At 48.2% G+C, this 18054-nt stretch overlaps 1 protein-coding gene across 4 annotated transcripts in view; it reads right to left on the bottom strand.

Moving 5' to 3' along the window:
- Window positions 1-18054, bottom strand: part of VAC14 (VAC14 component of PIKFYVE complex) — a 1997670-nt gene that overhangs the window by 1136867 nt on the left and 842749 nt on the right. For 3 of the 4 annotated variants that reach the window (XM_069654807.1, XM_069654798.1, XM_069654791.1), the window contains exons 12-13: window positions 6157-6301; window positions 1703-1768 (exon numbers count right to left, since the gene is read on the bottom strand). In XM_069654807.1, coding sequence (XP_069510908.1) covers window positions 1703-1768; window positions 6157-6301 — 211 coding nt within the window. The remainder of the gene's footprint in view (window positions 1-1702; window positions 1769-6156; window positions 6302-18054) is intronic. The other variant, XM_069654816.1, reaches the window with a different exon arrangement.

Raw genomic sequence — 18054 nt, 5'->3', positions numbered from 1 at the left:
CAGGGACGGATCTATTCTCCGCTGAATGGATTTAAGGATAGGGATGGTCTGGGCAACCGGCCTCCTTTCTCCCACTAACTCTTCTGCGAAGTCCCTTTCCTCCTGTACACCGTGGGTGTCAATGTGGAAATGTTCTGCTGCGCGAGCGAGAACCTCATTTAGGAGGGGCTGATTATCGACCGGGGAGTCGGCAACCGGGGCTTCGTTCTCTACCGGGGAATCTACTCTGTATGTTTCCGGGTTATCCTCTTCTTCTTCCTGTTCCTCATCATCCCCATAGTAGCCCGTCCCGGTTTGCTCTTCTATCATTCCAAATTCTTGGTCTCCACAAAAGGAAGCCTCTTCTTGATACCGTGAGTACGGTGTTGCGTAAGGTTGTACCTCGAAGGGTTCAAACCGGGCCTTCTTACTCGGGGGGATAGGATCAGTAGAGCCTGCGGGTGTGGCCCCTTGTGGATCATACGAGAGGAAATGTTCTGGATTTTTATCATAAAAATCAGCCAAAGAAGACATTCTTGACATGACCCTATCTATGTCTTCACTGGACCATTTTTTGGAACTGGGAATGACTCTCTCAGCAAGTCTATGGGATTTGTCTTGAGTAGCTTTGCTGGTTGTGGACCCATCAGCAGACCTGGGCTTGTCTGTCTGTTTAGGGGGGGGGTGGAGTGTTTTACAGGTGTGGAAGAAAGTACAGGTAGTTTCTTCTGCTGTTTTCCCCCCTCCCCGTGCGTAGAAAAATGTTTTCCCTGTCCCTTAGTGGCTCCGGAGTTTTTCGACGCCTGGCGTCGAGGATCGGGAGAGGTGTCCCTGTCCTTCGAGCGTGGGGCCTCGCTGGCTTTAGTTGCGGACTCCGTCTCCTGGAGCGCGGCCTGGGGGTGGAAGTCGTCTTTGTCTTCCGACGATCAAACTTCTGTTAGCCTAGGGCTCCGCAAGATGCTTCCGACCAGTATGGCGGAAAAAAACAATCTGAGGATCCTAGGCGCGTGAGGGATCTTGGGTACAGTGGACGTCACACTAGGGATAGTATTACTGGCACGCCCTGTGTCGACGCCCATTTTCGAGTTTCGAAAAACAAACTGTAATACTCCGCAGCTTCCACTAGATGTCGGCCTATGCACAGCATGTGATCTAAGCAGATTCCACAAGCCTCAGAAATACACATATATAGTCAGTCAATATTTGAATATATTAACTGGGGCTTTCAATCAATGTCATGCTAGGAAAAAATCATTGGATTATCACAAATACAAAATTCATTACATGTTTGCATGATCTACACCGGATGCTGGGGCAAACCCTAATTTTGAAGGTCCTTCATGTTTTCCCATTTGCTCCTCGGTAGCAACATTTGGCAATGACATGAAAAGATCCACTTTTGATGAACTCTTAGAACAGCCACACGTAATCCCCTTGCCAAAGAGCACATTTCAAACAAATTCATGGAGCCAACTCCAAGGCTTTATCTTCAAGAAATTAACAATGTTCTGTACTATGCTGCCAGGGCCATTTGCTTCACAATTGCGTGATGTCCATCGCTTCACCTGCCTCGTAAATCTTGTTCATACAAATATAACAACCAACACACAACTTCAGACAAGACAGTCAGGTTTGATAGCCTACTCAGATTGTTAATATGCCAACAGCTGATACAGCCATGTTTGAAATGACTACTTCACTTTTTCTGTCCCAAAGCACTCACCTCATCAGACTCATCTGACAGCGTTCTCAACAAAATGGGAAACAGACTATCTGTGTGCCGGAACAACTGAAAGCAAAGAGCAGACAATTACTCCAATCCTGAGCCTGCAGAGACTATCCTGTCTGATTGATCAATTCCCCTGGGCAGCAGAAGTGTAAAGGTGGGGTCCTCTCTCCTATCAAGCAAAAACAGTTCCACCAATAGTCCATAGGCCTGACTTGCAGCAACCATAACAATTGCAGCATTAGTACTTCACATACAGCTTTGCAAAGACAGTTTGTTCCTGACATTCTACTCTCATGCTTACCAATAACGTATATATTTGAGCAAAATACATCCTTACTTCACAACTACATCCCACCCCACTCGACTTTCTGCTGTTTTTGGTCCTTATTGTCTAGTTTCTCTTTCCTATCACATCCTCACCAAACCTTCCCTTCCTTTCCACAGGCTGAAGTCTGGCTACACCCTGGCAGTGTGATAATATGGCATCTTTCGGACAAGGCCAGGGGCCGGAAGACCACTACAGTGGTGATGAGCACAGTATAAATATTGGCTAACATAACAAAGGTTCCATTGCGATTCCATAACCCAACATACAATCCTATCAGTATACGCCAACTGGCACTGCAGCTTCTTTCTGCGCTTCCAGTGCATCTCGCCCAGAAGACTCCTGCAGTTAAAATTCTGGCACTTCTGAACATACATCACAAAATGTATCTTAACCCCAACATGTGGAACCATGGCCAGGTGTCAGCAACCTTTGGCTTTGCACATGTTTTGGAGTACAACTCATCAGCCCTATCCAGCAAACTCAATGGCGAGGGATCATGGCAGTCAAGCCCAGAACATCTGGAGAGCTGAAGTTGTAGACCCCGTCTCCAGCCAATACCCTCCCAGGGCTGCTAATGCCTCTAAATACTTCCGTGTAGGTGTGCCAATATTCCCTGTAGTGGTCTTTTTCAGAGACTATTTGCCACACTGTGTGACAATAGGCACTTGGCAATGTGTTTAGAGGTTAAAAAAAAGTAGAACTAGAAATCAATCTTGTCCAAGGTGTGCTCACGCATTGCTCTCGGCTCGAGTTGCATAAAGGTTATAGTACAATTTCATATCAATCTTGTTGTCATTCACAACGCATTCCAATGTTCACAAAAAAGGCAAGGACCTCCTCTGTGCTATATCATCAATTATTCAGTTGTTTGTTTGCTCGTAGGCTAATAATTGCATCCAATAAAGCCAGTGCTTTATCTGTGTGTGGTGTGCGTATGCATTTCGCCTCCCCCTCTAACCTCCCCAAACCATTGCCCAGCTCATCCCTGGATCTCAGGCTACCCCGTCTCTAGCCGTTCTCTCGGTATAACCAATACTCTGTACTCAGCAGGGGGATACCGCCCTAAAAGTATCTCAAACAAACTACCACCGGGGGGGTTGGTAGCGTGTCTCCTGATATTACCTCCTGCTATGCGCTAACAGCATGTTGTAATGTAAGCCAAATAATCTAGTTCAACAATCCCACGTTCTATCTGCTTATTGTTCCTCCCTTACGGAAGTGTTTGAGGACCTTCTCCCTATCTCTATAGTTCAGGATCTTTGTGATGATAGGCTGCGGTGGGGCTCCCGGCGGAGGTTTCCTTGCCAGGGCCCTATGATCTCTTTCCACTGCGAACCCTTGGCTTAGTGCTCCACTTGTAATCTCCTGCAATAACATGTTTTCAACATAATTCGTCAGGTCTGATCCCTCCTCCCCCTCTGGAAGCCCCACAATGCGCACGTTGTTCCAAGGTTCCTGTGCACTCGGTCAGTCCACGTACATCTTGCCGCAGTAAGTCTAATTCTATACTCACAGCTTCAATTTTTGCTTCCAGTGCGGTCCTCAAGTTCTGTTTCGCTATAGCATCCAGTATGTGTTGGTTACTGAGCGCCATCTTCTCACCTTCTCTAGTGCTCTGTCCTTTGCTGCTGGCACCCTCCGTGACCTGTGGTGATTTGGAAAACTCCTCGATGGTAGATTGCTTCCCCTTGACCTTAGTCAATTTGGTAGCCATTGCCACCTGTGAGCGGGCTGCGCTCCTGGATATGCCTTCAACATCAGTGCCCTATATTGTATAGGCCTTTCCTTTCTGTACTGGGGATGTCCTCCATGGCCTGTTACCACCTAATTATGCTGGAGTACTCCTGGCTTCACTTGACACGGGGACACATACACCTCTGGGGTGTATACAGTTTTGGTATCTACCAGACCTGGTTGTGCTCGTCTGGCTGGTGTATGTATCGCTGCAGCTTGAGTGTCGGCGGCCGTGGTCGGTGATGTAGCTAACTTGGCTTCTGAGCCTCCCTTGGAAGATTGAGGCCTACGATTGTCAAGCCCATGTCCTTGCACTACTTGCAAGGCTCTACTTTCTGTGTGCCTTTATAGCACTCTGGCCTCACCTCCCTGCTGCCAGCGGCCGTGCCGACACCCCTTAGCCCTGTTGGGTTTTTCCACTTTGTGTCTCTTCTGCCTGTCCGCTGCTTCCCAGACCTTTGGTGCGCACCCGTACCAATGCAGTTCACGTGGTCGCTCCAATTTTCCTATGAGCGCCTGGATATCCGTGTAACGCCCCTATGGAGCTCTGTCCACATATGTGTTCTGTCTGGATTCATCAGGCGCAGTGCGACCCCTGTGAGCCCATCTGTTCTCCAGCTGCACTGTGGCACTCACATATGGTTATAGTGTCAGGCTGCCTTGGCAAGTGTGTTACGTGTTTAGGTGGCCTTGCCTGGCTCCTATGCACTCAGAGTGCGTGCAGCAATGGCTTATGAGCTGCTTTGCATTGAACTCGAGTCAGTTATAATATTCAGCATGAACTCCTGCTGTCACACGTCCCGTTCGCTCCGAGGGCAATGTTCACACAACTTGCTTTCCTGTTTATTACAAGTCCGCACAATGGCAGCCTCCTCCGGATGGCTCTTAGGCACGCCACGCGATCCCGGTGTATCACGTCCCTGGGCACTGGTGTATCTGTATTCTTCTTACTGGAGCCGTTTTACCAGAGCCACCTTTTTCGATTCAAACACTCCTTATAAAGACAGGATGACACAGGCCCCTTCGTTCCAGTGTCCGAAGTTCCGACTACGTCCCACTGTGCAGCTGTGTTCCTAACATTGGGTCTGGCCCCCGGGCAGGCAGCTTCGACCGCTTGATTAGGTCCCAGACTCTGTCGCTGTACGGCCCTCCGGCAGTGCTCCTCCTGGGGGCCTTCTTCCACGCTATCTTGTAGGCAGCTCTCATGTTTGCTCAGTCCCCCCCCCCATTAGGGCACAAGCTCCACGCTGCTCGTTTTCTCCCCCCGTAGTCTCTCCTCATCTCCATGGAACCGCAACTGTATCAATATCCTTTCGTTGACACAGTTGCAGAACATCTGCTGCAGTGTTGTAGCGGGCGGGCACTAACATTATCAATTAATAGTGTGCGCGAACACCAGACGCTTTCTCCCGTTCCTCCGCACTCGCTTCTGCCTCCCGGTCCGTCCTTTGTTCTCCAGCGCCGGCCATCTTGTTTCGATTTCTTCACCAATGGATACAAACTTGCAGCAATCCGCTTCGGATCATACGTTCACTTCAGAGTCTCAGCTTTTTCCTGGACGTGCTCTGTCTTTTCACCTTCCTGTCATCCTATTTCTGTGTGCGAACGCACGTTGCTGATAAAGTTTCTTACTCATGATCTTCACGGATCTGCAGGAGCCCTCCAGACGACACGTCTTACTTCATGGCCTCTTAGCCACTTCCCTTATAGGCAGCGATGTGTTAAATGACAACTGACATTTTTGACTTCGGTATCGATATTGGTTCTGCGAATGGTAATATGTTTTTTAATATGTTTTGAATATGTTTCTGCATTTTTTATATTGTGGATTCCGGATTTTAACTCTTACCTTATATTGATAAATGTGAAATTTGGATATTACTATGAATAGTGCCTTAGCCCTGATGACAGACTTGTTCCAAAATGCATAGGCACACCACACACAGTGGCAGTGGCTTTATTGGATGCAATTATTAGCCTCCACGCAAATAAACAACTGAATAATTGACGATATAACACAGAGGAGGTCCTTGCCTTTTTTGTGAACGTTGGAATTCGTAGAGAATGACGAGATTGATATGAAATTGTACGATAACCTTTCTGCAACTCAATAGGAGAGCAATGTGTGAGCATACCTTGCACTAGATTGATTTCTAGTTCTACTTTTTTGTTGGTTTTGGCATTCTTCTGCCAAGGTCTCAAGAAGTGCTCCAATATTTTTATTGACGACAACTGAAATATGTATATAATAATTAAACTGAAAGCGGTGCACACCCTACATCATCTTGTTTATATAGGTTAGCATTTGCCAAACCATTTCTGCCTGTGGACTAAGGGGCAATATGTAAGGGGTGCGAATCGGTGTCAACTCCCTATGGATGCTCACCTTCCGAGGTGTCTTGATGTACAAATGATAGAGCCACTTCAGGACAGCAATCCTCGTCATCATTCCAATGGCAGAGTCGTGGAGGTGGCGGTCCAGTACCTGGACAATGCCGTCGAGGTTAAGTGTCACTGGACCTCTCTCAGCACTGGGAAGACAGAAATTGAAAGCAGTGTGTCAAGCCAACACAGAATGTAAATAGGATTATTAGGTGGATCTCAGACATGTGCTGCAGTTAGTCAACGAGTTCCATGGAGTTAGTGTTTTTTAAGTGGATAACGACTAACATGGTCAACATTCCACAGTTCACCAGTTTGTATGAGGGTAATTAGGGACATAATTCAGCATTTCCTATATATATTTAACATTACACAAACCCAGCATGTATATTGTAAATATTATATCCTATCATGAAGGATATATTACAAAGTAATTGCACATATCAGAAAATGAAATGCTTATGTCATATAAGAACACAATTTTATTTTATGGTGAAATAGTGATGTCATAAACGGAAAATACTTGTGTTATAAAATAGAAAAACCATACGCCAGTGCATGAGAACAACGATTTACATTCTGAGATGCTTGCGCTCACAAATGGAAACAATGCTGAAATGAAAATGATATACATTCTGAAGACTATTTACTAAATTGGAAAATTAATAGTGAAAGTATGTACCATCGTACATTAGGACAACTGAACCCAAAAACTATTGTTAAGTAAAAAATGATTTTCATATACTGAAACAAGTCATCAGTTATACTGCCCCTATCCCTTCTATGACCCAGGCCCATTCCCTTTACTTCCTGGAGCTAATTGGTACTTTTGGAGCCAAACAATCATTTTAACAACATTAATGAAGGGCGCAACAACAACAATTGCATAGTGTATATTTTTATCACATGTTAAGCTAATAATTTTCTGATTAATTCTATTAATTCAAGGATTTTTACCAGTGTGACGAGTACATATGCGTTAACATGCAATATGAACAAATATCAAGGAGCGTATATTATGGTTAATTACACAATCTAGTGGGGGCACATTTATGAATCACTTGCCTTTTGGGCTATCATGTAACCCAAACCCTTCAATGGCATTGTTGGACCATAATACATGGTTACCCATTAAATGTCATATACAACTGTTGGGAATTGTGACTAATCGAGGGATTCTGTCACTTCTCCTGGGGGAGGGGCCTTTCCATGTGAGGCTTGGGAAGAGAGCTCGCTACGCAATACCCTAGCTAGGAGTAGAGGCAAGTGGGACCTCACCTGGAAAGCCTCCCCCTTTGGGGACAAGGACTCGCGTACTAACAAAGAACTCCCTAACCAGCATGTCATCAACCCATCTTCTGAAACATCTAATGGAAGAACATATGAAGAATAGACTAGAATCTGTTATTGCCAGCTACGCTATCTGGTTACACCTATAGAGAAACATCCATCTGATACTGAGACAAAGACGATTATTGGAGGAGTACAGAGTCCCACTAAAACACAAAAGAAGGACTTTGACACTATGCCGGGCAAGTCCCGCAGCAGCGTCATAAATCTAGGAGGTGGAGACCTAAGCGAAGAGAGAGTCTGGGAAGTTCGAATCAGCTGGAAGGAGAAAGCTGAGAGAAGCCAGAGTGCAGCCTCCAATGTGTGGCACTGGAGGGCAGAGAGGACGCAGAAGACTCATTTGGTCACAGAGCGTCCCAAATTAGGTAGTCGATTTAGTGGTGGCGTGACCGCGTCACAGTGGACTGGGAGGTCCCTGAAATGCGCCAATAGCATTTCTCCAAAGGTATTGCAGAGTGTGCAGATCGACGGGGAGAGGAAGAAACCAGTAACCATCCTGACAGTTCGGCCCCTGGGACAATTTGGCCGTAGGATATGCCACCCTTTAATATCATCTCCTTTTAGTCTCAAATTTTTCCTCATCCAATTCTTCATAATGGACGAAATCTTTATGCAGCACCTTAAGGTTGTCTCATTGGGTTCTTCTACTGGAAGCTGTTGCTTCCTATCTTTATCTTTCTTCTTATGTATAAAGGTTACAATTTCGGACATAGTGTCCATAAACTACATTTCCCTACAAGGAACCAGGAGGCATGTAAAGAGTTGTAATATTCTCCTCTTCCTCTTGAATTTCTTCCTCTGAATCTTCCTCATCATGATATTTCTCTCAGGAAAAAAATCTCTATGCCCTTAGCCTGTAAAGCTGAAGTGAGGGACTGCTGAGACATGTAAAAAGTGTGATGATGTTTGAGTCTGTTCTTTTACCTCTTAAGCTATTGATGCTGAAGAAGTTTGAATGAGTGGCTCAGTGTAAGAGGGAAGGGTTTTTACTGGAGTAGAACTTCTGCAGTTCTGTGACCCCCAAATTAAAGAAACATTGGGGTTGAATGCTTAACCTATGTCTCCCTTGAAAATATGACTTCCTTTGAAGTGTGCATCAATGGTAGTGTGTGAACTACTCTGGTCTTTTTCTAGGCCTGTGGTAGTGACTCACTGGCATCCAGTGTTGAAGTGGGCGGTAGCGGTGCTCCTATACTTTTCTTTAAGTTTTACTGTTCCTATACTTTTATTTTAAAAAGAAACCATTTCGGAATGGTTTGGTTTTAAAACCAAAGTGTAGGAAGAAGTTGAAGCTTGCAGCTCAGTGCACTGCTCTGAACATCCTCTTAAACAGCAGGTGTGTTTGTTTGGGGGTTTGTATTGCGCATGGGAGGGGCTGTGGCAATGGGGTTTGTGGATAACGGGGAAAGGCCGGCAGGGAACACAGTTCCACTACTTCTTTTCATACACTTCGACCACTGCTGCCATCCTTCAAAGGTGTCTGGGACAGATCACCGCCATGTTTCAGCGCCAAACATGTACCTTTGTAGATGAATTTGAGAGTCAGCATCTTTATGTTAGGCATTGAGTTTAGTGGTTGTCTTTGAACGTGTGCGACACAATGGCTCATAGATGCCAGAAGATATCTCCTTTGGCTCGCCTCAAATGTGCCTAATGTAGTTTGAGACCGACCAGGAGGGAGCCCCAGCACCTTCCTCATCTAAGGGCTGTTTGGAGCAAGACGCGTGCACTTGCCCGGTTACTCGGCTCACTCGGTGGAGGAAGCTCTGGTACAGTCAGAGGCCTCTCCCACCATGGTGGAGGCTGCTCATCGCTTTACTCAATAGCCTTTTAGAGTCTTGAAAAGGCAAAATCCCCAACTATGAGCGCATCTCACAGACAAAGAAAAGACCACAGTCCACAGTGTTTACTCTCCAAGTTTCTTGTATTGAAACAATAGATAGTTACTTATTGCCATAACAATTTTGGTGCGCTAGTAAAAAGGGGTGACTTGATATCCTGATAATTTTGACTAATATGCCTTAAATCCTGACAAGTGTCCCACTGGGCTTTATGAAGCCAAATTGAATAGAGAACAAGCAGAACGCTGCCATCCTGATGAACATTGAAAAAAGGTTAATGTTGGGAACTGTTTAATGTAATATGGAGATAAAACTAACGCGAAGAGCTTTTCCCAGTTTTGAAGTACTCTACATTGATAAGAATTTGGACCATACCACATGGTTCATCTATTTGAACAGAAGAGCATATAAGTGGAAACTCTTCATTAATTAGTATTTGATATTAAATCGACTCCCGCAAATATAGCTGACGGGATATACATTATTTTTGTTGTTTCCCTGACGAATGTCAGAATTAACCTATAAGATGACAGAAACATGTTGGAAAGAACTTCTATATATGTGAATTAATGCACAAGTATGAACTGCAAAACTTGCTGCATCTAACATTGACCCGGAGTAAAAGCAGGACACACTGGGAATATACATAATTGAGAAAACAACTCTGGGAGAAAAATTAACAACACATTGGACTAATAAAATACAGAGCATTTTATTTCTGATGCTTGAAACCAAGTATAAGACCTAGCATATCCAATTTGCCTTGATAAAGCCATAGAGTTGGCATTCCGTTGACACACTTGTCAGGATATGAGACATCTAAGACAAAATTAACAGGATATCAAGCCGCCCCTTTTTACTAGCACACCGACATTGTTATGGCAATAAGTAACAACTATCTAGTGTTGGGGGCGTGGCTTGGACGGCCATATGAAAGGACAAACTCCAGAGGAGCTCCTGCGATCCTTTAATGATCCGCGATGCAGTTGCGCCCTCGGAAGCCTGCCAGCGCTTGAAAATGACACACTCATTGCTAAATGCAGGGAGAGTACTCGCTGAGACTCCGGTGCACGGGCGATGCACTGTTACAAAATTATAGCCACTTTCCATATTACGAACGCAGGATCGAAACAAAATGGCGGCGGAGACAAAGGAATCCTCGGGGGTGCTGCCGTGAGCCAGGCCGAACTCTGTAACTTCGGATGAGCCGTGCCCAGAGACGTGGACCAGAGGGGCCGCAGCGCTGAGGAGCGGAGCGTGCTACACTGACTGTGCACAAGCACCGCGGGCTGGGGAGAGCGACGACGACGACACGGCCCCTTCAAAGACATGAAGGCGGCGCGTGCGCAAGCATAGCCGGCTGCTAAAACATCAGCAGAGCACGAATGAACCGGCGGCGGGCGCCAGGCCCTCAGTGCAAGCAGCCTTATCGTATGGGACAATAGGAGGATACATAGTATCTGCGCGCCGGTCTGAAAAGCAAATGAGCGCTGCGCTGTGCACACGGCTCCAATAGAGTGTGTGGCTGGAACGGCACATATGACGGCTGAGGACAAGACATTATACAGGAGTGGTGCAAGTGGAAGATTGATAGGGCAACCAACAGCCCAATACTGATGCCCCACACGAACAATATCACTGCAACCTGGGCTGCCCGTGGGTGATGTGGTGGCCTGTGCCGAGGGGCGAGTCAGCACACCGAAGACAAGGGACACTCCAGGGGACTGCCCCCAAAGAATATTGCATGTGGCACAGACTGCAACACTGAGGGGCACATATGAGGCCCTGAGAGAGACAAGAGAGTGTGGGTGGATACCCACGGCGCGCGAGCCAGAGGCGGTGAATATTGGAATCGGAGAAGACTCAGTGCTGCGCCCAGACCTGCCCCCTCAGCTAAGGAGCTAAGGGAGACAACACCTTGGGCTGGACCGCGGCTTGGATAGCCTTAGAGCCGACAGAGTCGCGGTGGAACAGTGCTAGACCATCGGGTGCATGTGATTACTGGCCACTGAGGGATTGTAGAAGAGACCGGTGGTGCTGCACTGTGTTGGCGCAAGTGCGTGGGTGGACGTGGCCCATCCAACGTGGTGGGCGAACAACAAAACACACCTGGGCGTAGCTGGGTCGATCCCTACACTGCCAGAAGTGACTTAGCACTGTGTGAACCCCCTGCACATGGGGTGGTGCTGCCAACCTTTGCCCGGACTGTATAACCAGATGTCTTCCAAAACTGTCAAGCCCAAGAACAAGCAGTCCACGCTGGAGACCTATGCCAAGTCCCCCCCGGTCACAGAGGGGAGCAAAAGCAAAGACAGTAGTACGACGGCAGCGGAAACACCGGGCACGATCCAAGAAGTACTGGCAGCGATAGCAGACCTGAAAGCTGCCTGGAAGACTAAACTGGGCCTTGCAATGAACGATCTGAAAGTGAGCCTGGACCTCAAAATTGGTGCGGTCCAGGAGGAAGTTAACTTGCTGAGGCAGGACGTGCGTACAATCGCAGTACAATCGCAGAGCGCACTGGAAACTTGGAAAGGGAAATGGCCCCGCCCATGGATCGGAGCTTCATGCCCTTATGCAGCGGGTTGGCAACCTGGAACACAGAGCGGAGGAGGCAGAAGGACGCGCCCGAGGCAATAATATCCACATTGTTGGCCTGCCGGAAGGAATAGAGGGACCCAATCCGACAGAATATGTGGAAACCTAGAGGGACCCAATCCGACAGAATATGTGGAAACCATGCTCCTGCAGGAGATAACAGGTGGAGCACTGACCCAGGGGTTTGCAGTTGAGAGGGCACATAGGGCCTTGATGAGAAGACCGCCCCCAGGGACCCCCCCCCGTGGCCATTGATCGCAAAGATCCTGAATTACCGAGATAGGGAGAAGATACTGGAATCTTTCCGAAAGGGGGGGAACGATCGAAAGGGGGCCGGTGAAAATCACGGCATACCCGGATTATACTTTGCACGTAGAGTGCAGCAGAATGAACTACGGGGCGGTGAAAAGAAGGTTGAGAGATGCTGGCCACTGTTACATGTTGCTCTACCCAGCCAAATTGAAAGTGTTCTACAAGAACAAAACTCTGTTTTTTGAGACTCCGGAGGACGCTATGGAATGGCTGGATATGCAGGGCCGCCCTCAGGAACCAGATGTCCAGACGGGAGCTGCAGAAGATAAGTAGCATGCAGCTGAGTCACCCCTGGCAACATAGATAAGACATTGGGACTTGAATATAGTGTCAAATAAAGCTTGTGGGGCACGTGCAGTAGCTAATAGGTGTTGGCGGGTCCTGGTGGATGCAACCATTTCATCTGGATAAGTGGGAGCTCCTAGAAGACAATCCTTGAACCCCTTAGTAGTACACTTAGTTAGGTCACTGTTAGATTGCCGACACCCCGCAGGGTCCTGTTCCTCGGTTTCGAGATAGGACCAGACGTGGGTGGGCCTGAGATCCAGGGATGGAGCTGGGCACTTGTTGGGGTTGGGAAGGGTGGGGGGAGGGGAAGGGTTTTGTGCAGTGGGGTGGAGTTTTGGGAAGGGAGGGGGAGTTGGGGTCGGCGTGTGGGTTAAGAGTCGGACAATGGGCCATCAGGGAAGACATTGGAGGGGGAGGGGCGGAGAGAGAGTATACCGAGTAGATGGCGTCGGGTAATCTCAGAGTGGTGACCTGGAATGTTAGGGGCCTCAATAGCTATCTAAAACATAACAAGGTGATGATGTATTTAAGAAGGATGCATATCGACATAGCTTTACTACAGGAGACCCACCTCACCAAGGAGAAGTTGGAGGTGGTCAGAAGAAAATGGAAGGGTACTGTTATAGGCGCCGCATATTCGGCATATGCAAGGGGAGTGATCACCTGGGTGGCACCGCACGTGCCGTTCCAGTTGCTCAGCTCTACAATAGACCCGGAGGGCAGAATGGTGGTGGTGGCAGGACTCCTGGAAAATAGGCAGGTGAATATTATAAACCTGTACGCCCCTAATCATGATACAGCGGCATACTTTAGGTCCCTATACAGTAAAATTAGCCCCCTGGTTGGTGGCGCAGTGGTATGGGGAGGGGACTTCAACTGTACCCTGAACCCCAGGATAGACAGGTCGGATGATAAATCAGTAAAGCAAGCGCCGGCGTCTAAAGCATTGAGAACACTATTATTAGACACCGGTCTAGAGGATGTATGGAGAAGACTACACCCAACGGAAAGGCAGTATTCACACTGCGCAGCGCCACGTGACCTGCACACAAGGTTGGACTATGTGTTTGTAGCTACGGAGATAGCGGGAGAAGCAGTGGAGGCCGAGCACAAGGCGAGGGTATTATCTGACCACTCGCCTTTGGTCATAGAGTGGCAACATCGACCCCCCCAGGGCGCGCATCCCGACATGGAGGCTCAGAACTGAGGCGCTTCTAGACGCGGAATTCCGGGAAGATCTGAGGGAGGCCATCGAAGAATACTTCGAAATAAACACGGGCAGTATACGTTCTATGGGAACAGTATGGGAAGCATTCAAGGTAGTGGTGCGTGGGGTAGCTATATCAAAATCCAAGGGGCTCAAAAGGGGTATTGAACAAGAACTGGAAGAAACCGAAAGAGAGCTAGAGGGCATTACTCAATGTGAGGGTACTGCCCGAGAGAACAGTGCCAAGATAAAGGACTTGCAGATAGTCTGTCCCAGAGTTCACAGGCTATGTAAATTAAACTATAAAAAATACACGGAGAGATTACACGCAGGGGGGGATAAGCCGGGTAGACTACTGGCTTGGTTATATAAAAATGAGACCCCCCCCCCCGCCCGGTGATCAGAGAGGTCAGGAATGCGGAAGGTCAAATTTGTGATACCCAGGAGGGGGTAAACAGGAGTTCCTTAAGTACTATAGGCGATTATATGAAGATACTGGGGAGGACATGAGCCAGGAAATATTGGAAACAATTGAAGATATGGGGCTGCCCACCTTGGATGACTTAGAACGAGCGGATCTGGACGCCCCCATTACCCCGGACGAATTGAAGGCAGTGATTCAACACCTCCCTACATGTAAAGCGCCTGGGGCGGATGGGTTACCCAGCGAGTTTTATAAAACATATAAGCAGGAGCTACTTTTGCCGCTGCTGGCCATGTTTAGTGAAGCCTACGAGCGGGGGGAATTGCCAGCGTCCCTCCGCGAAGCGGTGATCGTCCCGCTCCTGAAACCGGGTAAACCGGAGGCAGAATGTGGGTCCTACAGGCCCCTGTCCATGCTAAATCAGGATAGCAAAATACTCACGGCAGTGCTAGCTAACAGGTTAAAGAGGGTAATTGGCAAGTTGATACACCCAGACCAAACGGGCTATGTCCCCGGTAGAAATATTACAGACAACCACAGAAGGCTACACCATATCATTGATCAAACGAAGGAAGACTCAGGCGAGATGGCTATTGTGTCATTGGGCGTGGTTAAAGCCTTTGATTCAGTGCGGTGGCCGTAGTTGAAAGCAACCCTGAAAGGATATGGAATGGGACCAGGATACATCAGATGGGTCCAGATGTTATACAGCTCCCCGATCGCGAGAGTTAAAACTGGACCCACAATCTCAGACAAATGGCAACTTAGCAGGGGGACCAGACAGGGTTGCCCCTGGTCACCCATGTTATATATTCTGGCATTAGAACCGCTGGCAATATGCCTGCGGCAACAATATGGGGCGGTGGGGATTTGTACGACAGGGAGCACACACCTGATATCATTGTACGCTAACGATATGCTCCTCTACTTGCACTTCCTGGAGGAAAACCTGCAATACGTGTTGGAGGTAATGGACCGCTACGCCACCCTCTCGGGCATATCGGTGAACCCCAGGAAGTCTAGCTTGTTCCCCCTAGGGAGATATAGGAGCACCCCACCGGAGAGGCTACCCGTCCTGCAGATACCCTGGCAGACCGTGACATTCAGATACTTGGGCGTGAACATTTACCATAAGATAGAAACAGAACACAAACATAATACAGAGAAAGCGATCGAGGGAATCAGGAACAGCATGGTGTTCTGCTCTAGATTACCCCTAGCCATGATGGGGAGAGCAGCCCTGCTTAAAATGGTCGTTTTGCCCAGACTCTTGCACTTCTTTGTGAATGTCCCGTACCTGATCCCCAGGCGCTTTTTCGTGAGACTCCATGGCATGTGCAGGGGTTTCATATGGGGCAACTCCAGGAACAGGGTGGCCCTGTGGAAGGTACAAAATACTTGCGAAAGGGGGGGCATAAACCTGCCGAATTTTGAACTATATCACTTGGCAGGACAGCTGTTGTATGTAGCTAAGTGGTTGTCCGCGGAGGACTCTGCGGAAGCTAGGCTTTTGCAGGGGGACTCAGCCCCATACTTTTTAAGAGAGACAGTGTGGATGCATAAGACTGAGATAGTGGGGAGGGGAAGACTTCTGGAGTTGGGTTGGGATGTTTGGCGCAGGGCATGAAAAACGGTGGGTAGCCCAGACCCGCTCTCTCAGCAGGTCCCACTAGTGGCGCTATGTGGGCATGATCCTCAATTGTTCGATGCGGACTGCTGATATTGGGAACCGGTGGGCCTGGCCACCCTCAGAGACATATGGCAGGAAGGGGAGATAGTGGATTTTAATAGGTTGCAGGAGGAGACAGGAGTACATAGAGGCCAATATATTACATATATCAGGCTCAGGAAACGGGTAAGAGGAAGGTGGCCTGAGACGGAATTAGCGGAAGAGCCTGATGCTACCCTGGAAATGATGTATGATGTATCGGAGGGTGGGCATGAAATATCTAGGATATATGAGCTCTTAAGAGCGAAGGCAGAGAGGGAGCCGCTCCAGGTGAGGCACGATTGGGAAGAGGAGATAGGGGAACCCATGACAGACAGACAGTGGGATAGGGCTCAAAGGTACCATAAAAAGGTGTCCAGGAACGCGAGACTTCAGCAGATCCAGTTGTATGTTACCCACAGGGCCTATTTGACCCCTGGTAGAATAGCCAGGTTCGGAGGCTCAGCCATACAGAAATGCCCCAGGTGCGGTGAGGAGAAGGCAGAGATGCTGCACATGTTCTGGGCTTGCCCAGAGGTGCATAGATTCTGGGAGGAAATAAAGACGAAAATGGCCGGAAGGGGGGTAGTGTTGGACATGAGGTCAGCAGGGGCATGCATGCTCTGTAATTTCCCCAGGCCACGTAACCTAAAGCATATCAACAAAATGAAAGATCTGGCCTACATCCTGGCCAAGCGCAGGATTGCAATGTGTTGGAAGGCGGCCCACAGGCCTAGAGTGGAGACATGGTGGGCAGACCTCCCGAGATGGGCAGAAGCAGAAACTGCGGTTTGGTTTGAAGCTGCCACCAGGGGGGGGAGAAGAGGAAGTAGGCCCCCTGATAGCCTGGAGGCAGCTAGTGACCTCAATGGCAGCCCCCCACCAGGCTAAATATATATCGGAAGACTCAGATGAGTCTACAAGTACCGAGATTCCCGAAAATACTCATGAAGATGACACTGATGGAACGGCTCGAGTTTGCGGGGAGGGAGAGGGGAGGATGGGAAATGTATAAAGTGCGGGTTTGACAATGATTATGAACGTCCTAAAAGTTATTTTGTGTGCTTTTAGAAATAAAAATTGTTTAAAAAAAAAATATCTACTGTTTCAATACAAGAAACCTGGAGAGTAAACGCTGTGAATTGCTGTTTTCTTCTTTATGTCTTTGAGATGCACTCATAGGGCCTCATTGCGGGTGTGCCGGTCCAGTAACAACGGTGGCGGTAACCTGCCGGCGCAGTTATTGCCGGGCCAGCACAGACCGAGTTCTGCGGGCAGGTGCCGTCTCGCCTGCCAAGTCTGACCTGGCGAGCAGAATGACACCAGCCTGCAGACTTTGACAGAAGCACCGGCACTGCTGCAAACAGTGCCGGTGCTTCCGTCCTCCCCATTCCCATTGAGTCCTATCGGACTCAAATGGGAATGGGAGTTACTTTTTCCCCGTGCCTGGCTTCCAGAACTGCCGGAGCTGTAATGCCCCGGTAATTCCCCGAAGCCAGGCACCGGAAAAAAAAAACACTACTCCGGCAGAAGCTGTGCCATTTTTACGGCACGGCAACCGCCGGGGTCATGATAAGGTACCATAGTTAGGGGTTTTGCCTTTTCACTGTATAATTAGGTAATTAGTTGTGGGACTTCCCTCAGTTGAGCTGCTCTCTAAACTAACTAAAAGGAAACATTGCCTTCTAGGTCCTATAAAGATTTGCTGGCGCCACCAAACATCATCCATCAAATTCCCTGTACTCTAACCTTATAGAGTCTTGTGTTTGAATTTCCCACACACTGAATATTTGTCATCAGTGTGGTACCTTGGAAGGCAATGATTGCAGATCATATGGGAGTTCTTCGAATTGCAGCTGGAGCAGAATTTAAATGGTGTATTCTCCATTAGGAGATAGCAACCCAGGAGTGCCAACAAATGCAGACTACAGGGAAGAGTAGGCATTCTTAATCTGATACAATAAGGAGACCCCAACCCTCAAACTGTCCCTACAAACCCTGTGGGGCTGTCAAACTTGTCAGTGTCAAGGGTTAACACTAACGTGGGTCGGAACTGGCACTGCAGGGTTCTTTTTTCCCTCTACTTTATTGTCCCTCGCCATCCATGTAATGGGAGCGGTGGACACCCCCACAACCCTCAAACCCATATTACCGAACCAGGCGAGAAGGGACAT

This window comes from Ambystoma mexicanum, chromosome 1p (assembly GCF_040938575.1).
Source record: "Ambystoma mexicanum isolate Mex_15411 chromosome 1p, UKY_AmexF1_1, whole genome shotgun sequence".
NCBI classification, from domain to species: domain Eukaryota; kingdom Metazoa; phylum Chordata; class Amphibia; order Caudata; family Ambystomatidae; genus Ambystoma; species Ambystoma mexicanum.
The sequence above is the reverse complement of the archived record's forward strand: the minus strand, read 5'-3'. Positions and strand labels throughout refer to the sequence as shown.